The sequence below is a fragment of the Poecilia mexicana genome, unplaced genomic scaffold, assembly GCF_051168715.1.
Source record: "Poecilia mexicana isolate PSO_F unplaced genomic scaffold, ASM5116871v1 scaffold_12, whole genome shotgun sequence".
Taxonomy (NCBI): Eukaryota; Metazoa; Chordata; class Actinopteri; order Cyprinodontiformes; family Poeciliidae; genus Poecilia; species Poecilia mexicana.
Genome location: NW_028263381.1, coordinates 28,591,669 through 28,615,221, shown reverse-complemented (window position 1 = coordinate 28,615,221; position 23,553 = coordinate 28,591,669). Strand labels below are relative to the sequence as shown.

General features: G+C 37.1%; 1 protein-coding gene and 1 long non-coding RNA gene across 2 annotated transcripts in view; one reads left to right on the top strand and one right to left on the bottom strand.

Moving 5' to 3' along the window:
- The window catches only part of lmnb1 (lamin B1), a 38,876-nt gene extending 31,193 nt beyond the window's left edge, over positions 1–7,683 (bottom strand). Inside the window, exons 1-3 of the mRNA XM_088011313.1 lie at positions 7,149–7,683; positions 3,052–3,208; positions 2,846–2,971 (exon numbers count right to left, since the gene is read on the bottom strand). Of these exons, the coding sequence (XP_087867439.1) occupies positions 2,846–2,971; positions 3,052–3,208; positions 7,149–7,501 (636 nt within the window). The 5' untranslated portion in view covers positions 7,502–7,683. The remainder of the gene's footprint in view (positions 1–2,845; positions 2,972–3,051; positions 3,209–7,148) is intronic.
- A 12,104-nt stretch (positions 7,684–19,787) lies between these two features.
- On the top strand, positions 19,788–23,296 carry LOC148156319 (uncharacterized). The gene is made up of 2 exons (XR_015764947.1): positions 19,788–20,983; positions 21,649–23,296. It is a non-coding gene; the product is annotated as an uncharacterized LOC148156319 (long non-coding RNA).
- The last annotated feature ends 257 nt before the right edge of the window (positions 23,297–23,553 follow it).

Genomic DNA, 23,553 nt, shown 5'->3' with positions numbered 1-23,553 from the left:
ATGGTGAGCTTTACTGAAGTAATTAAAGACGAGTTCAAATCCATGAGAGTGGAACTCCTTCCCGCAGCAGCTCCACCGAACCCCTGAGACCAACTCATCGAACCCCTAGGATTCGATCAAACCCAGGTTAAGAACCACTGGTCTAGGTTAATGACAAGTTGTCATAACAAAGACATTTTGAAAAATGTCAACTTTGTATTAAAAGTGTCATTATTTACCGAATGAAGCTTTATGACAACAGTCATAACTATTCATGAAGACTTATTGATGTTCATGACAGGTGTTATGTCATGTTTATGACAGTGTCATGACAGTCTTATTCAACCCCCTTCAAATAAAGTGTTACCGAAAAGTTATACAAAAATCTGAAATTATATTCAATTCAATAAGCTTATAAAAAATGTCTGTACTCCAGCTTTTCGTTTATGCATTCATCTTCAGTCAATTTTATAGATGCCCAGCCATTTATAGCTTTTGTGTTTATGTTAGCAATGGAATTTGACACCTTTGTTCGTCACACACAGATCTACCAGCTACATGCCGTCACAATGAGCTACGCCACCCATTTGTTGAGACCAGGATGATATGAAATAAATTTTCTGGTTCATCCGTAAAGCTACACCTACGTTAATTATCTAATGCGCAGCTGCCCACAGTGTACAGTCTATCCGCTCACCTGTATAAATACACCTGCAGCGCTCCTCCCCGCTCTGAACATCGGCCTCCAGGCAGCAGCTCCAGGAGCCATATGTCAGGCATTGCGCCAGTCATTTTAAGGATGCTTATTGGTCCCCCGAAAAACAACAAAGACCCGGACATTATCATCAATCAATAAAATCCTCCCAGGCCGAACTTGAAAATTGGACGTTATGCTGCTAACATAATAAAATATAATAAAATATAATTTCACGAACCTTCAAGGCAGATAAATTTCCTCAAGGAATTTTAATGATTGAGGTATTCGCATTACTCATGGAATAGTTTCAACCCTACCTCTGAATCTAACTAATTATCTGTCAAATTGTAGACAATGCATGCACCAGGTGGTACTACTTGATCATAAAAGGAGTACCACCGGATTCTATTTTAAGTCCAACTCTGTTTTCAATTTATGTAAAAGGTGTCAGTGAAAAACTGATGACACTCTTTATTTCCATGCAAAAACTGTTACTGCTGTGCTTGGGCACCTACATTTGACCCTCAAACTCATTAAAACTGACTAGCTTCAGCTGAGACTAGTCCTAAATGTAAAGACTGTAACTGTAATTTATATTCTCAGGTGAACTGGCCATCAATATAAATTTGTAGACTCATGCACTAGTATATTTCTATCTCTAAAACTATCTTTGAATTATTCCCACTCTACTTATCACACCTTTCACTTAGACGAGGGGTGGGCAACTCCGGGTGTCCTGCAACACACTAGAGAGAAATAATGAGGTCATTGGCAGGGCTCTGGAGAACTTGACTGCACTTAGGAAGTGGTTTAGCTATTTGATTGAAGTGTGCTGCCCTAGAGGCATCTAAGAGTTGCAGGACACCAGCCCTTGAGAACTAAGATAGTCCAGTGACGGGTTACACTTTCAGGACCAGCTCACCTTCTTTGATCCATTAGTACGGTCCGAATTTGGAAAATGTTTTATTTATTATTATTATGACTCTGCTCCATCAAGATGGAACACTCTACAGCAGGATCTGAAGTTTTCCACTTTGATTCCTTTAGGATAATTTAAATATCCTTCAAGTCAAAAAGAGAAATTTTCTTATGAAACTTGCTCTTTTTAATTGTTCATTTTGTTGTATTTGTAATTTTGATGGGTTTGTCCAAATATATATCTCTTGTAAATGGGACCCTCATTGAGATCTCTGATATCAGTGTGACAAACTGGGATAAATAAAAGTAAAGAAAATATATTTACAGAGTTATAACTCAGTAAATATTTTTTTGATTTTTTTATTTAATGTAGGATAAAAACAAAGGGACATTTGAATTGTTTAAGTGTCATAATTACAACATCTACTCTAAATATGATTAAGAAAGTCTTCTTGAATTTAACAGCAGTGCAGCTGCACTGGCTATACCAATATATTAGTTTGAGTTGATGTTTTAATTATTATTTCCATCTGTCCATTTTCTAACAACCTTCTCCCTAGTGAGGTCGGGAGGGTTGCTGGTGCCTATGTCCAGCTAACGTTCAGGGCGAAAGGCGGGGTCACTCTGGACAGGTCGCCAGTCCATTGCAGGGCAACACAGAGACAGACAGGATAAATAACCATGCTCACACACACACACACACACACACACACAATTTAGAGAGGCCAATTAACCTGACAGTCATGTTTTTGGACTGTGGGAGCAAGCCGGACTACCCAGAGAGAACCCACACATGCACAGGGAGAACATGCGAACTCCATGCAGAAAGACCCCGGGCCGGGAATCGAACCCAGAACCTTCTTGCTGCAAAGCAACAGTGCTACCAACTCCACCACTGTGCAGCCTTTAATTATCATTTAATTATTAGTAGTAATTTAATTATTATTTAAGTCATAATATATCTAAAGGTTGTTATAACTCAAATAATTCAAAAGTCTTCCAAGAGTTGCTGTAGATGGTAAAGGCTGTGGACAGGAAAGAGCTTCTGTAGTGATCTGTGTTACAGCAAATTGGAAGAAGCCTCTGACTGAAGATACTCTGATAGTCTCATTAAGAAAGTGGTCAAGGTTGTCCATCATCTCCAGAGGTTCACCTGAACGGCTCAGTTCCAGAATGAATAAATGAGTTGAACCCGACTAACCACAGATGTGCACTACAAAGCTATACAAACATGACAAGTGCCATCCTCACCTCTTCATGCATACTCTTTCGGAAGTCCATCTCTTCTGCCAGACTCTGGCAACGGTTTTCCAAGTCAATACGCATAAGCATCTCATCAGAAAGCTCCTTCTTGGCCCGAGAAAGACCCGTTTCCATCTGAAAAGAAACACCGTCTGGAGTATGTGATTATGTCAGAGTAAAAAAAAATACACATTCAAAATAATTTATACGTTTACCTCCTGAAGTTGTTCCTGCAGCTCAGATAGAGTATTTTCCAGCCCCCTTTTCTCAGATAGTGTAGTAGCCAGCATTGCGTCTTTGCCATTGAGCTGAGCCTCCAATTCCTTCAATCTGGCCATGGCTGCTGCAGCATCTGTGTCCTTTTTAGTGTAGCTGGTATAGAGATGGGTGAAATTAGAGAGTAATTTTCCCCCCTATTGTCCATATGTGATCAGAGTGCATCTGGATATCAACGAGATGATAAAATTAAAAATGCTTTGCACTCAACAGCAATAAAAATAAAAAAAAGTGCAGAAACTTACTTACTGCCTTATAAGAAATGTCTTCATCATTAGGAAAACTGTGAAACCATTAACCAGGGTTTCCCCCACAGAGTAAAGCCAGGCTTTACTCTGTCTCTGTTGCTCTGAGCGTTTGGGTGATGTTAGGAGCAGATTTATTCCTAAAGTAAAAGGTATCTTTAGAGAAGATAGGTTTATAGTTTATGCATTTAAAGCTGGACCAATCATACCCTGGCGCCTCTCCGCATTGCCTCGTGGGCTGCTGCAGTTGGATGTCTTAAGTAATTAATTAATCAATTAAACTCACTGAAGATGAATACATAAACTAAAAGCTGGATTGTAGACATTTTTATAAGCATATTTGTGAGCCTGCCTCTTTGTTATTAAATTCAATATAATTTCAGATTTTTCTATAACTTTTCTTCTGGTTAACTTAGAAAGTGAGCTATTATTGTTACAGGTTAGTTTTCTAAACTACAAAAAAGCAACTGTTAGGGATGCTCAAATATGAAAAATTGGACTGATATTGATATCTGATAGTAACACCGGTATTATGCCAGATTTACCAATATTTCATTTTAGAATTTTTTTTTATCCGATTACTCGATTAATCGTAAGAATAATCGATAGATTACTCGATTACTAAAATATTCGTTTACAACAGCCCTAGATGCATCAAATGCGTTGTCCACTTAGTCAAACAGAGTTAATGTCCGCTGAGATCCGAGAAACTAGTCCCATAAATTGGACCGACCAAAACAGTTTCTGTGTCCCCTTGTTAAAAACTCAACAGACATGAAATGGAAGAGCTACTAAAGCCATATTAGCAGCATTAAATTAAATCTCCCGTTTGTTGCTCATCTCTGCTTGCAGTGCAGCGGATTTAACTCATCATGCAGGGCCGGCCCAAGGCTGTCTGAGGCCTGGAGCAGAATTTGACTTGGGGGGGCCCCATCTTCATGCTAAAAACATCAGCATCTCTAACAGCTTCTGTGTTAGATTTAGTGAAATCTGGGAGAGGGGGAGTAGTTTAACTGGCCAACCTAAAATGTAAAAAGCTATAATTGTAGTTTACTAATTTGTACAGGTGAACAAACAGAGCTCAAACGCAAAGATCAACTCACAGCATCAGATTGTAGCTGTGGTAACAAAACAATCCAACTATGAATATTGTTCTTTGAACTTTTATGAAATAAACTTACCAGCTCCTTAAAATCAAATTTAAATATTAAACTTAAAATGTTTTAGTTTATGTATGCTAAAACCATTAAATCAAATTTAGCAGTAATGATATTCTCAATAAATGTTACATTTATATATCGGTGGTGTGTGTTCAAAATATTAGCAGGGGGCCTTCTCCAACTGCCGACTTATTTGGATTAAACAGAAGTGCCAATAAATGATATTAATTTTAATAGTATTTTTGAATTTGTTTTTAAGAGTCTATAGTTGTAGGTTTAAAACTAATTTCACTGGTGATGTCTTCCCATCCCATCCATCTATTTTCTGTACAACCTTGAGGGTTGTTTGCCCATCTCCAGCAAACGTTTCAGGCGAGAGGCAGGGTACACCCTGGACAGGTCGCCAGTCTTTCGGAAGGCAGCAATGTTTTCCCGTAACATGCAATTACCCAGTAATATTTTACATTTCAACTCAACATTCTTTAATACAAAAACACAGTGCACCGACTCAGCGACCCAACCAACGGACTGAGCAAGTTTTCTGGAGGGAAACCCTACAGTAACTTGTATATCTTCTGGAGAGCACTTAAGTACCTTAAGTACGATTACTTAATGTGTTGCATTGTCAGTGATTATTTGCCTAACATTGTCAGAACTTTGTTCCCAAAGCCAAAACGGCTTTTTCATTTAAGTGTTTCTATGAGGAGTTTCCTACATGACTTTAAATTAGAATGCGACAATGACACGAGAAAGCCGTAAGATTTGTCAGTCATGGCTGCTGCCTGATTGCTTCTACAAGTATTTGATGCAGCTTTTGAACTTTTTTTTGCATGTTGTCTCTTAAAATTGCATCTATAGTAGGAAACTGATGAGTGTATGAAACTTGAATGACTTCTCAACTCTGCAACTACAAACACACCAGTTCCTTGGGATATGCAATAGTTAGTTACCTGCTTCTCAGCCAAACACAGCAACGGAGAAGATGGGTTTGAAAACTGACAATTTCTCTCTTCATACTTCAGGCTTTACTTGTGCTCTCACCAGGCAAAGCTTTATGTAATCTTTTTTTTTGTACCTTTTTTAAGACGTTATGTTTCGGAGTTCAGGTATTGTTAAATGTCACATTAGCTTCTTGTGATATTTTAAAGGTCGATTTCAAGCCTTATTAACTCAAAAACATGGTAGGCTGCTGGATGACTGCCCTAGCGCCCCTGGAATCTGGCACCCTTAGATACCACTCCTGTTTCAGTGAACCAAAATTAACATCCTACTGTGAACTATCCAGGTCAAGACCAGAATAAGACCCAACATATGGTAACTGCAAACATCCCTTCCGTATACTGTACTGGAAGAAAGTATTGTCCCCCTTGCAGATTTTTTTTTCTCTGCTACTGCTGTCAACAGCTGCAGTGTGACAGTTTCTACGATCAGATTTAAGACAATATCAAGCAACAAACTAATTTATGTTAGCACTCATTTAATAAATGAGTGTTGTACAAAAGAATACATATCAAATAGAATGTGCTTACTGCTACAAAAGATATTTCAAAGCAACTTTCTGTAAAATTGTTCTTTTTACAATACAGAACCAATAACAATAACTATCTAAAGTTAATTACTTTCGGAACTAACGGTGAAGTTAGTTCCGAGTTGGAAATTTGCACTCCGCGGAGTAAGGGCCGTTTAGCTCAAGGTTGATCCGATTCATGAATGCTAATTTCGGCCAGCTGTTCTCCACTCTCTCCCCTCAAACGCTCAGAGGTTCACTTAGGACTGTCAACAAATTTCCTAGCCAAACACTCCTGTGGAACAAATATAGAGATGTCTTGCCTTGTGACAAACTGACACAAAAAAGTTGTAATTCATGCTATTACATGAGGTACACTAATTTTTATTCAATTTAAGTCATTTTCAATATTTCAAATCTGATAGACTGGAGAGATGAGGCACACTCATTTTTATTCTTTATCAGTGGGTAACATGACAAGGAAGCTATTGAAAACCTTTATTGTATTTTTTAATATAAAATTACAGAAAAAAAAATATACAAAAAGATTAAAATGGAGGAAAAATGAGTGTGCCTCATCTGTCCAGTCTATTAGAACAATTTCAAAATGATTTTGAGTCATTCGGTGAAAGGATTTGAAAGCGGTTAAAGAAAACTATATTTTTGTAATATTAAAAATATTTAAAATGACTTAATTTGTTGACAGTCCCCAAGTGAACCTCCAAGCGTTTGAAGGGGGAACGGTCGAGAACGGCTGGCCGAAATTAGCGTTCATGAATCGGATCACCCTTAAGCTAGACACCGCTTACTCCGCGGAGCGCAAATATCCAATATCCAACTTCAAACTAACTGAAGTTAGTTTGAAGTAATTTAGCTTGCGTACGCCATAGCATTGAAGCTGAAGTTAGCTCCCGGATTTCAAACTATCAAATCAAATCTAAACCAATTTTATCTAGGCTGAACTCGTATGACGTTCCCAGTGCAAACATCCAATCTAACGCCCAGATTCACTTGACCGTGTAATGTTTCAAAAGTGGCTCGAAAGTTTGAGTAATGCGTTTTGTGAAGCATTTGCAGAGTTGCGTAAGTGTTACACAGAATGACAGCATGAATTTAGAGCTTACTTTTGTTGAAGATGTTCATGATCGGCTTTGACCTTTCCCAACTCAATCTGCAGCCAGGCCCGCTCCTTGGAGGAGTCATCCAAACTCCTCCTGGCGTCGGCTAGCTCCGTTTCATACAGTGCTTTCAGTCCACCGAGTTCCCGACTCCTAGTTTCCTCTTTTTCGCTAATCTGGAGGTGAAGTACGTCATTCTCAGACTCTAAACTACGAACTTTATCGATGTAAACAGCAAGACGGTCATTGAGGTCTCTGAGCTGTTGTTTTTCCTGCAGCCTGGTTATTCTGGTCGGACTTAGCGGTGTGGCGCTGCCGCCGCATGTGCCTCTGTGGGCGGTGGGAGTTGCAGTCGCCATTGTGGAGAGCGGCTAAGTCACTGTTAGCGTTAGAGAACCCTGGCAAAACAAATATGCCTTCTATAAATGTGCGTTTGGTCAGATTCAACCTCTAAACTGCCACTTCTTTCTTTAAAGTATATGCAGTCTCCTCCTCACCGAATGAAAGAAAGGGGTTGGCTTTCTAACATGGCGGCTCGTTGAAAATATTACGTATCATCCTGCTGGCCAATGGAGTATCGTCTTCTTCTTCTTTAGGTTTTAACGGCAACTTGCATCCATTATTGCTGCATTACTGCCATCTATTGGATCCCAATATCTATACCTCAAATTCTCATGAAGACCACAGTATTTTTTTAAAAACGTAAAATCTTCTTTTTCCCCTCAATACTATTTAATTGATCAACCACATTCTCAAATTTCAATTCCCTATTAAAATCTAATTCCGTTTTTAATAATCGTCTTTGATTTGCATATTTTCTACAACTAATAAAAACATGTTCCATCGTTTCTACAGTATCACACCAACTACATAAACCAGTAAGATGTTTCCCCATCTTAAAAAGAGTTCCATTTAAAAAACTGTGCCCGGTTCTTATTCGATTTATAATTATCTCCTCCCTCCTGTTTATTCCCCTGACCCTCACTACATCAATTGTACTTTGTATCCTATATAAATGTCTTCTATTTATTTCATTATCCCATCTAATTTTTTATATCTTCTTGCTTTCTCTCCAAACTATACTTTTGCCTTCAGATTTAGATAACTTTATTGGCATATCAATATCTTCTTTTTTAATTGCCTCCTCAGCCAACCTATCTGCTCTTTCATTACCCATGATGCCTACATGAGCAGGAGTCCAGAATAATATTACATTTTTATTTTTTTCACATATCCTATGATGAACAGCCATAATCTCATATATTTTGATGATTATTTGTACAACCCTTTTCAATACTCAACAATGCAGATAATGAATCACTACTAAATATTATTTTACTTAGATTGGTATCCTCCTCCCATTCTAAAGCTAATAATATACCACACAATTCTACTGCATAAATATATACTCAAATAAGTAGATGTTCTTTTTGAAATATTAATCTTTAAATCAGGAATCACTACTGCTATACTGGTTGCTTCATTTTTGGGGTCTTTCGAACCATCAGTATAAATTTGCAAATCATATTTATTCTGTATTTGATTATAAAATTATTGACAAATATCTATTAAACAGTATTTATTTTATTAATATTTGATAATGATCTGTCAACATTAAAATATTCCCATGTCCATGTAGGTCTCAAAGGCCACAATACTGTTGGACTAAATTCTTTATTACATTAAATATTTTTGCTCTGTTATCCCCAACCCACCCAAAACTATTAATTTGTACCTTTCCTTTTTCCCAACAATTTTCTAATACTTTCTTAACTGGATGATCTTCATTATGTCCTTTTAAATTTATTCAATAATTAATCATTATCTGTTGTCTTCTGACACATAATGGTATTTCTCCTGATTCTACTTGTAAAGCACATACTGGAGTTGATTTAACTGCCCCTAAACAAATTCTCAGTGTTCTGGCTTGAAGAACATCTAATTTATTTAACCTAGTTTTAGCCGCTGAACCATACACCACACTCCCATAATCTGTTCTTGATCAAATTGGTGACACAAATATTTTTAAGTGATTCAAAAATTTGCACCCCATGTCAACCCAGCTAAACACCTTTTTACTTTTCTCCATAATATGTGCTATGTGATTTTCCCAAGTTAGTTTCTTATCAAAAACTATTCCCAAAAGACAAAAACGGTTAACCCTTTCTAACTCTTTCCCATATAAATACAACTTATCAACCCCAATTTTTTTTTTATTTGTAAAAAACATTACTTTTGTCTTCTCAATTGAAAATGTAAAGCTCCACTCTACCCCATACTTACCCACTTTATCTATACCTTCCTGAAGTTTTAAAATAAAATGTTCTACATTTCTCCCCCTTTTCCATAATGCTCCATCATCAGCAAAAAGTGACTTGCCAAAACTAATAGATAATTCTTTAAAAAATATCTTTAATGTTGGACTTACCACAGTTCCTTGAGGAATTTCATTTTCTATTTTACATGACTGTGAAACATGAGATCCTATTTTGACTTGAATATTTCTATCACATAGAAAATCCCATATCCAATCAAACATATTACCTCCTATACCTATCTGATGTAATTTAATCATTAACCCTTCCCTGCATAGCATATCTGATGCTTTTTCTACATCAAAAAACACAGCAACAACAGTTTCCTTATTAATCTGAGCTTTTATAATATCATCTTCTAAACATAAAACAGGATCTGTTGCTCCTCTCCCTCTATAAAAGCCACTCTGATAAGGAGCAATTGTATTTCTTGACTCCAAATATTGTATTAATTTCCCCAACCCTAATTTACACATATTAGACGCTAAAGCAATTGGTCTGTAGTTTCCAGGATTACGAAGATCTTTCCCAGGTTACTTTAGTGGAGTAACAATTGCTTCTTTCCATTTACAAAGCAGACTCCCCTCTTTCCAAATCTTATTATATAAAATTAATAATTTATTTAAAATGTCATCACTCACATGTGTTGGCATAATATAACAGACTTCATCTTGACCTGGAGCATGATTCCTAGTTCTATCCAAAGCTCTTTTCAGTTCTCCAATAGAGGAAGGATAATTCATCATCAGTATTAATCTCCCTCCTTCTTAAAATTTCATCAGTTTTCCTTTTAGTGTTCTCTCTTCCCTGTATTGCATTAACTGATCAATTTTTCCCACTATGCATCTCCACAAACATGCTTACTAAAATCTAATGGAGTATTGCGACGTTTCTTATTTTTTCTTTTAGGTCTTCTTTTATATAATGGCAGATCACAAGCAACTTTCAGGTGCCTACCGCCACCTACTCTACACAAGTGAGTAGCAACACTACATCCATTAAATTCTATTTTTTAATTTTGTATTAAGATAAATGAAATTAATCTGTAAATATCCACTACTTTTTCTTCTGTTCCTAGTATTCATTTTAAATTCAATTCTTTTTCTCTCCTTCTCAATCTCTTCCTTTCAGGCTCATCCATTTTCTTTACACCCTTGTCCCTCAGTGGGGTCGGGATGGTTGTTGGTGCCCATCTCCAGCTAACATTCTGGGCAAGAGGCAGGGTCACCCTGGACAGGTCGCCAGACTGTTGCAGGGTGACACAGAGACAGACAGGACACACTCCATGCAGAAAGGCCTAGGCTGGGAATCGAACCCAGAGTCTCCTTGCTGCAAGGCAACAGCTCTACCAACTGCGCCACTGTGCAGCCTCCTTTCAGGCTCACGTTTTACAATTCATCAATATCTGTTCTACTTTTTTTTTTCTCCACATCCTTCAAATTTATCATCTTTTTCTCCCAATTAGACATAAAATGTCTGTTACATAGGTATGACCGACTCAATCTCATTATTTATTCCCTTCCGTTTCTTTCACTAATATTTCTAACTGACACTAACATTTGTATTTTGATATAAACTCCTTTTTTTATTTTCATTCCTATTTTTTTTTTTTTTGCCATAATTCTATTTCTTTATTCTTAACTGAATTCTCTTCCTCATCCCCAAAAGAAATTGTAATTGTTATTGCCCCCTCTAAAGCCGTTTTAGTTAATTTATCTGTCTTTTCATTGCCTTTTACACCTTCATGTGCTGGTACTCAATAGAGCCAAACATCAATGCCACCCAAGTGTAATCCAAATAAATTGTGCTGAATTTCTAATATTAAATATTTTTATATTATTTATTTTCCCTGAATGCTCTCTATTAGTGCTTTGGAATCTGTGCAAACCATCCTATCTAGTCAAACTTCTTCTACCCACTGTAAGCTTACTATGTCTGTCTCCACTTCAGCTGTAAAAACAGATAGTTGGTTTGATAAGCGTTTGGAAATATAAATTTTAAACTCTGGAATAAATATTTCTATTCTGACCCACATCCTTTTGTGTTCTTAGAACCATCTGAATATTTTGTAAGCTAATTAGAATATAAGTTTCTTAAATATGCATCCGTCTTTACCCTTACTTCATTTAGATTCCCATCATTTTTCATTTTAAGAAGTCTCATCTACATTTGCCTCTGGAAATATCCATGGAGGAACATTACTAATCAAATTAAACCGCACTATTTCCTTATCCTCTAATCCATACATTTTAGCCCATTTGTCCACAATATATTGAAAGTCATTACTTTGGAATTTTGAGTATTCCCGACAGTGGTAAAATTCTTGAAGTTACATCATCTTCCTTACCAACTTTAATTTTTGTCCAATATACTAGAGAATTTTATTCTTATTTCTATTGGAGTCACTCTAGTTTCCATTAACAGACCATTAATAGGGGTGCTGTAGTGGTCGCGGGTTCGGTTCCCGGCCTGGTGACGTTTGCCGCATATCTTCCCCTTCTCTCATTGCCCTCTTTCCTGTGGGGCTACTTTCAGATGAAGGCCACTAGAACCAACAAAACCTTTAAAAAAAAAAAAAAAAAAGAGCATTAATGGGTATCATTTTCACTGCTCATGTACATATACGCAATGCCCTACTCTGTAATCGATCTGCATTTTGTAATGTTTTAGCTGCTGCTCCTTATACAATACTGCCGTAGTCTATAGCTGATCTCATGCAAGGACAGTCCTTAGGCCCTTAGTGAAATTTGGTTTTGGGGCCCTCTATTCCTGCACTAATATTTTCATATTAGTGCAAATGTCTTTTTTGCATTGATTGATCCAATCAACAGTCAGATAATTTGCACACCTGCTATAAACTTATTCCAATACATTATATTCTATATAAATTATATTATATCTGATGCATATGACATTATATAGAATACATTTATTTGCCAACTGATTTGTCGGTGCTGATTTCCTGAATTTGGGAGATCGGTGATATGTGAAGCTGATCTTATCCCCCAGTATTACCTACCTCAACAAAGGTCTAAAAATCAGCCACTGTCCTCTTCAGATCTGCCATGACAGACTTTTGGCTGACAGACCGGCCCAATAGGTCATGTCTGCTCGTTTACAGTTAAAAGTAGTTATCCCACTGTTGCCAACTCAGCAGCTTTCTTGCTATATTTAGCAACATCCATCCATCCACTTTCTTATGCCCTTGTCCCTAGTGGGGTTGGGAATTTAGCAACATTTCAAAGAAAAATTGGTTTTGACCAAAAGTGGAATCGGCATGTCAGGCTTTTTAAAGATCAATAATCAGCGATCAGCCAGAAAACTCCAATCAGCGAACCCAGACTTAACCTATAAGAATCCAGACCCTTTCTATTTTTAGGAACATTATGGAAGTTATTACATCAAATGGATCATTTAACATATCTGAAGTCTGTTTCTAGATCGTACCACCCACTAGCACAGGTCTGAATTGTGACATGACTAGCACTTATCTTTTAAAATGCTAAAACTTGTGGATTTAGGTAATGCAATCAAAAGATGTAAGCCAATAGGCTTACATCTTTGTGTAAGTTTGTGTGGCTTTTGCCACACAAACTTTATGATTTTTTAAAATCCAAATTTAAAAAAAATTCACATCACAACTAGTTAGTATTATGTAGTTCACTGTCAACACAAAACAGCATCTCCATTAGAAAGTTGACCACAGCTGCATCGTTTCACTCTTTATTACTCCGTATTTTAGAGAGACAAATTTCTAGTGTGGCACTTTATTTTTATGTTCAAGGTCACTTACGCCAATGGGCTCTTTGCACCTCAGCTTCCGCGTTCGGGGTAAAGCGGCTCGATTGTTTCCGATCCAATACAAATATCATTTACATTAGGTGCTTTCAGGGCTTGGCCAAGGTTTGTACATCGATCCGAAGCCCCAACAAGTAAGCTGGAGAAAGGTTTTAAGATCCTCGTTATACATTCACTGACACGAAGGTGAGTTTTACTTAAATTTTGTGGCTAACATTAACGTTAGCTTATGCTAGTAGGCAATATTCTCCATTGTTCTTGTAAAATGTGCTATTTAAGTATCTAAACATTCTAACGACAATGTATTTATCTTATTTGTTTATTGTCGTTAGTGTCACAGACTAACAGGGAGGTTATGGTTCGGACTTTTTACTTCCGAAGCCTGACGAAGCTCAACAAGCCTGATAGCTTAACAGTAGCGCAGCTCTGGTGTCAGAGATCTGGTTCAGCTGTTCAGGTTCAAAGTTGCTGCTTTTAGAAAAATATGACCGTGTTGCTTCATGTCTCCGTGTTATTTCGTTTTAATACCTTTGCATGTTTCTTGTGAAGAGCTCAGATAGGACGGTGTTTACAGCAGTATGTACAGGCGGATCAGTTGCTCGGCTGTCTGGCTCTGGTCTGCTCTCTCGTTACCATAAACTCTTTCAGGCTGAATACAGAAGTGATTCCATGGAAATAACTCAGGGAGGCTCCTTTATTTACCATCCGTATCCCCGGTAGTTTTAGGCTGATCCGGAGTGAAGTGAAGGCTGCAAACTTTGCTGTGCGGCGTTAGCTGGTAGCGACAGATATTTACAAGCCATCTTCTTAATTCAGGATCGCTTGGAAATTAACGAAAACTTAAAAGCCCATTATATTAGGAAGACAACGATGTTAATAGTATTGTTTTTTTGCATCTGAAATACGACTTAGTCTTTTCTACCAGTCATGGTAACTCAAAGCGGAAAAAAGTGAGCCGCATTAGCTCCTGGAGATGTGACGTCAACGCCTTAGGTGCAAAGAGCCCATAAACTATCGTTATAATCTGTGACCTTGGGTACACTGAAAAAAGCGATTTTGGATTTTTTAGATTTTGATCTAAAACATCATATAAAATGTAATAGATTTTTTCAGTTAGCTAAGGAATTATAAAATAATTGGTAAATTATACATATGCTACCCATTCATTAACAGTAAAAACCTGTTACATAGGAAAATAGAGTAAACTAGAAAATTCCTGCAGGAATTTTAAGGGGCCTGCCACCTGTGCCCATCCCTTTAAACCCAGCGTTTCAAATTTGTCATGAAAAATAGATATACGCAGGTCTGACATACTTAACCCAACACTAGCACAGAGTAGCTGTGAATATTGTCAGGTATATTATGATATATGTGTTACCATTGAAAAGCGAGACCGACGACTATAAGCTTCGCACATGTGGTTCTCACTCATGGTCCAAAATAAAAAACATGAAGAAAGTTGGTAATAGTTAATTTCTAAAAACAATTTAAATTTTCATAGTAAAGATTTTAATTTACACTCAAAAATTCAGACAAATAATAATTATGTAAGCAAAACATGAAAAGTCACAGGAAATATGTATTATTCCCACAATGCATTGTGAGATCTGATTCAGCGCTGAGAGATTACTCACTGCCTCTGTCTAGGACCCGTTGCTATGGTAATTAATTATCTGCACCTGGGCTGGCTCTCTCCCTGGTTTCTATACTTGTGAGACACCCAGCGTCGGTCTCAGGGCCCTGACAAAAAACCATAAGCCCTAGGAAAATTTTGAAAACATTTTACGGGAGCAGGCATGTGTATCTATGTCATGACCAACTTTGAGATCAATAGGCCGCTTTTTGTGCCTGTGAGGGGGAGTTAAAGAGAGTTTTGGAGTCAGACCTCCACTGTCCTGTGTGTGTGTTTCAGAGAGAAATCTTAGTGATGCTGCGAGTTCCTCAGATTAAAGTTTTTTCGTTTTTTTTAATTTATGTCGTCATTTTATCTCAGAATCCCACTAAAAGTAATAGCTCCAATGCCGGGATCGAGCCGCTCGTTTTGATACCACTTTTGTTGGTGGGCACGCAGGGGTACGAGCCGCATTAACGGTAGTGGAAGAATAATAAATAAGCTATAATAAAGAGACATTCTATTGGGTGTAGAACAATAGGTGCCTGCCATGCAATGCATAGAGGCAGTGACTGACCTGCTTTGCAGGTCAGTCACTGCCTCCATGCAATGCATGGAGGCAGTGACTGACCTATGGAGGCAGTGACTGACCTGCTTTGCAGGTCAGTCACTGCTCTCCCTATGCATTGCTTATGGCAGGCCCCAAATATACCCCCGAATCTTGAGTCCGGTGCACGCGTCCTGATCCACACTCCGTACCAGTAGGTGGCGATAATGCACACCATTAAGTTGCTTGCCAACCGCCATTAAAACAAAAAGAAGAAGAAGTCCGTTTTTGAATGAGCAGGACAGGGAACTCTGGATCCTGGAGGGGGGAGACGAGCTCGCGGACGTCGGCAGGATTGGGAGCAAAGGCGGAAGAGGCACGATCAGACTGTGAATGGTTGGAAGGATGTCAGAGGGAAATGTATCAGGTAGTGATTTTGCGGAAATGGAAGAGGGTGCTGATGATGTGGATAATGAAGGACCTTGGCATATTCAAAAAGCTAAGCATAAACGGAAAAAATCAAGACAACAAATAGAATCATCTGTTTCCGAGGCTGAAGGAGAAACTGTTACGATGTCAGAATTTAAAATAGTTCTGAAGTTTGTCAAAGAGGGTGTGTCCTTTGGCAAGTGGAATCCAATAAAGCTGACAAAAGAAATCAATTCACTGGTTGGAAAGGTGAAATTTGTTAAAATATTAAGAGATGGATCGTTATTGATTATCTGTAATGATATTAAACAAAAAGAAAGGGCGCTGAATATAAAAAGAATCCTTGGTGAGAATGTGAGAGGAAGACTTTTGGATGACAAGAAGTATGTATGCGGAGTCATTTCGGGGATTCCACCTGATGTGCCAGTTGATGAGATCAAGTCTAATGTTTCAGGAGGGAAAGTGGTGGAAGCCAAACGATTGAAAAGAAATAAAAATGGAGAGAGGAGTGATAGTTTTTCTATCATGTTAAAATTTGAAGAGAACAGACTGCCAGATAAAGTGTTTGTGGGATATATGAGCTATGATGCCCGACCATTTATTCCTCTGCCGCTGCGGTGCTTTAAATGCCAGAAATTTGGACATGTCGCGGCAGTGTGTAAGGGGAAACAGAAATGTGGGAGATGTGCTGGGGATCATGAGTATGGGAAATGTGAGGAAGGGGCTCCGCTGAAATGTTGTAATTGTGGAGGTGGGCATAGTTCAGGATTTAGGGGATGCATAGCTAGTAAAAGAGCTGAGGAAGTTCAGAAAATCAAAGTCACTACTGGCATTACTTATGCGGAAGCAACGAAAAAAGCTCCTGTTCAATCAATATACCCAAAGAAAGTGTCTGGAGGAGGAAAAGAAGGATCTAATTGTTCAGAATGCTCTAAGATTAAAGGTGACACTTTACTCATGACAAAGGAGGATTTTGTATTGTTCATGGTTGAAGTTGTTAACTGCACTGCTCAAACACAAAGGAAAACGGAAAAAATTCAAATAATAGTGAAGGCAGCCCAAAAGTATCTTGATTGTAAAAATGTTAATTGGGAATCAATAAAGAAAAAATTAAATGAGACAAAATCTTCTCAACCTCAATCATGCAGTGGCGGCCCCTCTTCGTTATGTTAATTATTTTCCAGTGGAATGCAAGAAGTCTTATTAGTAATGGTCTAGAGTTTAAGAAATATATTTCAGATTTGACAGTTAAACCTCACCTGATTTGCATTCAAGAAACCTGGCTTAAGCCTCATCTGGATTTCAAAATTTCTGGGTATACATCAATTAGGAATGATAGAAAAGAAAGACGAGGGGGAGTAGCAACTTTTGTACTAGACAGTATAAGATATAAAGTGGAATCAATAGGGGAAAATTATGAATCAATAGTTATTAAGATTTGGATAGAAAATGACCAAATGTCGGTGATAAATTTTTATATTGCTAACAAGAAGTTGTCCATTCAAAATCTCAATGAAGTAAATGATCAAAATGTAGGTAAGACTGTATGGTGTGGTGATTTCAATTCTCATAATATTTTATGGGAGAGTCTTAATACAGATGCAAATGGATTGACTATTGAAGAATTTCTTGAGTTAATGATGGCAGCACTACTAGGTATGATTGCTGTAGGAATTTAAAGAGTGTTTTAGACCCAACATTGGTTTCAAATACATTAGCTGGAATTACTTCTTGGGAGGTGATTGATTCTCCAATGGGCAGTGATCATTTTCCTGTTCTAGTTTCAGTTGGTTCTGAAGTGATAAAAGAAGAGGAAGGACAGATTCCAAGATGGAAGTTAAGTAACGCTAATTGGGAGTTATTTAAAAATTTAGTTGATAGTCAATTTAATAATCTGGATGAGAATTTGTTTTGTGATGTGGAGATGTGTTATTCAAAGATTAAGTCTGTCATTATTAATGCAGCTGAAAGTTCAATTCCTAAATCAAAGGGAAGAGGAAATAAAAAGTCTACTCCATGGTGGAATGAGCAATGTAGTATTGCTATAAGGGGAAGAAATAAAGCTTTTAAATTGGTAAGAAGATGTCATACCTTTGAGGCACTAATTCAATATAAGAAAGCACAAGCTATATAGTTAGGAAGACTATTAGAGAAGCTAAGAAGGCTTGTTGGAGGCAATACTGTAATTCCATTGGAAGAGAGACCAAACTGTCAGAGGTATGGAGAGTTATTAAGAAAATGAATGGTGTTAAAAAGAGTTTTTCCTTACCGGTTTTAGAATTAAATGGGAAAATAGCGGTTAGTAATAAAGAAAAAGCTGAATTATTAGCAGTAACGTTAATTAAGGTGAATAGTTCAGAAAATTTATCTGAAGAAATGAAAAGTAATAAATTAGATTTATTGGATGTAAATCCAGAAGTTACTACTAGGAGAGAAGTCTCAAACCAGGATTTAGATGTGCCTTTTTCTATGTATGAGTTAGAAAAAGTTATTAATAATGCTAAGCAATCAACTCCGGGGAAGGATGGAGTGTGTTATGTAATGCTCAAACATGTTAAATATTCATCTCTTACTGTTATATTAAAATTGTTTAACCTGATTTGGATGACTGGGAGAATTCCGGCAGAATGGAAACAGTCAGTTATAATTCCCATCTTAAAACCTGGTAAAAATGCAACAGACCCATCAAATTATAGACCTATAGCTCTTACATCTCAATTAGGGAAAATAATGGAGAGGATTGTTACAGATATGCTTTATTATTTTAATGAGAGTAAAAATAAATTCTGTCCATTCCAGAGTGGTTTTCGTAAAGGGAGAAACACGATGGATGCAGTTCTGTGTCTAGAGTCAGAAGTAAGAAAAGCTCAAGCGAATAAAGAGTTAGTGATAGCTGTGTTCTTTGACATTGAGAAGGCATATGATATGTTATGGAAAGAAGGATTATTGATTAAATTAGGGAAAATTGGTATAGGAGGTAAGATTTATAATTGGATTTTTTGTTTGGTAGAGAAATAGAAGTTCGGGTTGGGGTGAATTTCTCTTCTAGATATGCTGTTGAGAATGGTACCCCCCAAGGTAGTGTGTGTAGCCCAATTCTCTTTAATATTATGATTAATGACATTTTTGATGAGATAGATAGTAGTATAGGCAAATCTTTATTTGCAGATGATGGTGCTCTATGGATTCGGGGACATAATCTGGTTTATTTACAGAAAAAGATGCAGGCTGCCATTTTGAAAGTGGAAGGTTGGGCTAATAAATGGGGTTTTAGGATGTCAATCGCAAAGACTCAAGTAATTTGCTTTTATAGAAGACATAAGGAAGTTAAGCTGAATCTTTATAAACATAAACTTGAACAAGTGAAAACAGTGAAGTTTTTAGGTGTCATCTTTGATGAAAGCTTAACTTGGAAACATCAAATAGAATCAGTTCAAAATAAATGTAAAAAAGTGAATAATTTGTTAAGATGTCTCTCAGGACAGGAATGGGGAGCTTCAAGAAGTGCATTGTTGGGAGTTAATCAGGCGCTCATGAGATCTATTATGGATTATGGGTGTATAGCATATATGGCAGCTGCTGACAGTCATTTGAGAAAACTTGATAGTGAGCAAACACAAGCATTGAGGATTTGTTGTGGAGCTTTCAGAACATCGTCTTTAGCTGCTTTACAAGTAGAAACTGGTGAGCTTCCTTTAAGATTAAGAAGGTTGAAATTAATGTACATGTACTGGGTGAACCTACAAGGACATAAGTGTGATCATCCAACTAAGATGGTGCTGAAGGAATGTTGGGAACATCATAAATTAAATTGTAATAGTTTTGGATGGATTGGGGAAATAAAGGCTAAACAGCTTGGTTTAACTATGCTCCAGTGTAGTGTTACAGTTCCTCAATCTGAAATTCCTCCATGGTTATTTCTAACTCCAGAAGTTGATCTTCAATTAAGTGAAATTCTTAAAAAGGGAAAGACTCCAGAATGGGTTGTAGTTAATAGATATTTTGAAAGATATAAAGACAACATAATTATATATACAGATGGATCTAAAGATCCAAATAGTGGTAGAACTGGGGCAGCAGTGAATATCCCACACCATAAAGTCTTGATTAAGAGGAGAACAGCTGACCATTTAGCTGTTTTTACAGTTGAATTATCAGCCATCATATTGGCCTTAGAATGGTTGCTTGGTAATGATACTAGGGAAGTAAGTACATTTATCATAGCATCAGATAGTCAAGCAGCATTATTAAGTATTAAATCTGGTAAATCTAGCAGATTAGATTTGATATTAAGAATATATCAATTATTAGTTCATCTTCATAACAATAAATGCTTGGTTCAATTTGTCTGGATTCCTGCTCATGTAGGTATAGAAGGAAATGAGGAAGTAGATATTCTAGCTAAGCAGGCCTTGAAATCAGATATTGTTCATCTGAATATTCCTTTGAGTAAAATGAGGGTAAATCTATTATTCAAAAAGAAATGATTAAGATTTGGCAGGAGCTATGGGATAACCATGATAATGGGAGACAACTATATACAATTCAAAAGAGTGTGGGAGATAGTAATTATCTGAGTGGAAGGCGGAAAGAGGAAGTAGTTATGTCTCGACTTAGAATTGGACATTCTGGATTTAATAGTTCTCTCTTTAAAATAGGAAAGCATGAGAATGGGGCTTGTAATTATTGCAATCAGGTGGAAACAGTGGAGCATGTCTTGTTAGAATGTGAAATACTCAGAGGAATGCCAGATTTTAAAGTCGTTACTAAGCAGAAAGAATATAGGACTGTCTATGATTAATCTATTAGATAATAAATCAAGTTATGTTAGAAATCTCTTATTTAGGTTCTTAAATAACACTGGGTTAATGAGTCGTATTTAGGATATGAACAAGTATTTGTGTGTATGCCAGTGCATGCTCATGCATTAATTCAGGTATTAATGAGTGTGTTAGGATGTGAATTTGCACATCCTACACATCATTGAGGTGGATTTAATTCCCTCTGAGATCTCTGATGACCACACTCCAGTCTGGTAGGTGGCGGTAAATGCACCTTAAGTTGGATGCCAGCCGCCAATAAAAAACAAAAGAAGAAGAAGAACTCTGGATCCTCTCTGCCATCAAACCGTGAGCTGAAGGTAAGCTATTTGTGAATAATAGCACGAAGGCAAATTGTAATATTTGAAATGATGAGATATTTCACTTCACTTATATTCAGTATGCATCTGTGTAACATGCCATTACTTGAAATCAAAGTTTGAATCTGTCCCTGGCGCCACCATGACCGTTAACTGTCTGGACAACCAAGTTGCAATGAAATGTGTTCGCGGTGTGCTTTTTACAACATTAGCTAGCATGCATGACTGTGTCTGACCGCTGGTTTTAAGGTTAGAAACTAGTCAACTCCAGCTTTTTCTAATATATTGAATGGGCGGATGTTTAAGATAGACTGTAAAGGGGATAGTTCAGCTTTCGACGAGTGTGGTTAAGGTATAATGGTCATTAAGTATCTGCAGGTCTCTGCTCCCACTTCACGCTGCACCGAAATACACTGCTGTCAATGTGTATTTTCGCCTCAGTCTTAAAATACTACTATACTAATATGTCACCAACATATGAAATGACTGACGTGTTTTATGTTGTTTACCCGTTAGCTCTGTTAGCTCCCTTAACATGGCAGCTAGTCGGTCTCCGCCGCGGTCTGTTTAAAAACAAAATGATCCACTCTCCAGATTACCTGCATGCCCATGCCTATGAGATCTGGTCTCATTTAAAATGTTATTTTTGTCCTTTTATTACCTAGATCAAGGAAGAGTTCAGACGTATCACTACATTTTCCTTGGAGGAGACATTCATGCTAAAGCTGCGGTCTAAAGGAGGGGCTGCTGGTTCCAAGATGCACTGGACACTATAAATGACATTTGTTATTTTACTTTTTTTCCACAAATATGTCATTATTGATATACGTGAATTAAAAGTGAAATAATTTGTAAAGAATTGCTTTGTTGTGAACAAAGTTGAGCTCCTTACCAACTTAAACTACCCTTTTTTAAAGCAATTCTGTCTTACTGTATGTAATTAATAATGTGCATCTTCTTTGTTTCTTTCTTTTTAACATGTAGGAATGTGAGGACTACACAGACAAAACAATGAAGGTGATCATGATGCACAACATCATGGCTGAGGAGGATCCATCAGATGTGTCGATAGTGACTGAGGGAAACCAAGTGATGGAAGGATGTGGAAGCCAAACAAAGGCATGTGTGCTGCTGATGGGACTGATATATGCCCTCAACCTTGACTATTCAAAGCAGCTCAAGAACACATTTGAAGCTTTTCAAAAACTTTTTTTGGAATTTGATGGGGTAAAACTACTGAAGAAGGTCCACAGCCTCAAAAACAAGTTCATGCAATAGACATACATTTCCCCTCTTGTTCCAAGAGGATCTTTTGTCTGGACAGATATTTTTAATGGAGTACAGTTTTATATTTTTGTCCTCTTCCCTCCTCTGCTCCACACACAGAAATATATGTACAGATGGATACATAAGTATGTTGCAGCCTCTCAGCCCACTCCATTGTTCTCTGATTTCTCCACATTGACAGAACTGGAAAAGCAATAGAAACTGGCCAGTCTGGTCAATACCACTGAGTGAATCCTGAAGAATTTTGAACTCTCCCTCCCCATTTGTTTGTTTCTTTTATTCTCATCCTATCTCTGAGAGTGAGAGCAAGCACAGAAACTAAAGAATGTTGATTTTCTGATTTGTCTTTGTCCAGAAGTTTGATACTGTACACACACAGACTTGTAGAGTGTGTGGATTTTGTGGCTTTTAAAATAGAATAAGGGGTATCTGAAACTGTTGTTTGCACTGACAAATTATCCAGAAAGAACATTTGAAGCCATTAGCATAGTGAGTTATAAAACAGGTTTATTCATTGAAATGTTGTGTAAAGCTGTTGTAATGGACTTTATTAATTTTTTGGATAATTTAGTGTATTATTGCTGCTTATAAACAAGGCAGTTCAGTTATTTGTGTATAAATACACCTGCAGATTGCTGATTTGCTCAGTCACTGTTGTATGTGGCTGAAGAAACACAAGAGTTTAGATACAAGAAAATCTTCATGTGACTGGACATCCCTTGCACCTCTGCTCTGATCACCTCACTTCTTTCATTTTCTCTTCTCTCCTCACTTCTCCTTTTCTCTGATCTACTCCTTTTTTATTGAGCAGTCTGGATGTCCTAAAACAGGAATATGTTTTATTATCCAACATTACTGAAACATTTGAAGTTCTTAGGTTATAACGCAGGTTCATTAACCTGCGTTATAACCTAAGAACTTCAAATGTAATGTTCTGTTTGTAATGTTCTGTGACACTGTTGTGCTGCAATTTATTCTGCGTTTCTGTTTTTGATGACTTTATGGATTAAAAACATTGAAAAGGTGTATGATCTGAATGTCTTTTTTGGGGGCAGGTCTTACCTTCTCAGAATAAGTAATGGTTATTAACTGATTTTAATTAACTTATTTGTAATCATCAGGTATTACCTACTAGCAAACAAGACATAGTTTTACCTAACTAAGTAGCTGTTGAATATATACATAAATATGAGGTAAATTTTACCCAATTTCTTTAAGTATTTCACATACAGGTGCTGGTCATAAAATTAGAATATTGTGATAAAGTTCATTATTTTCCATAA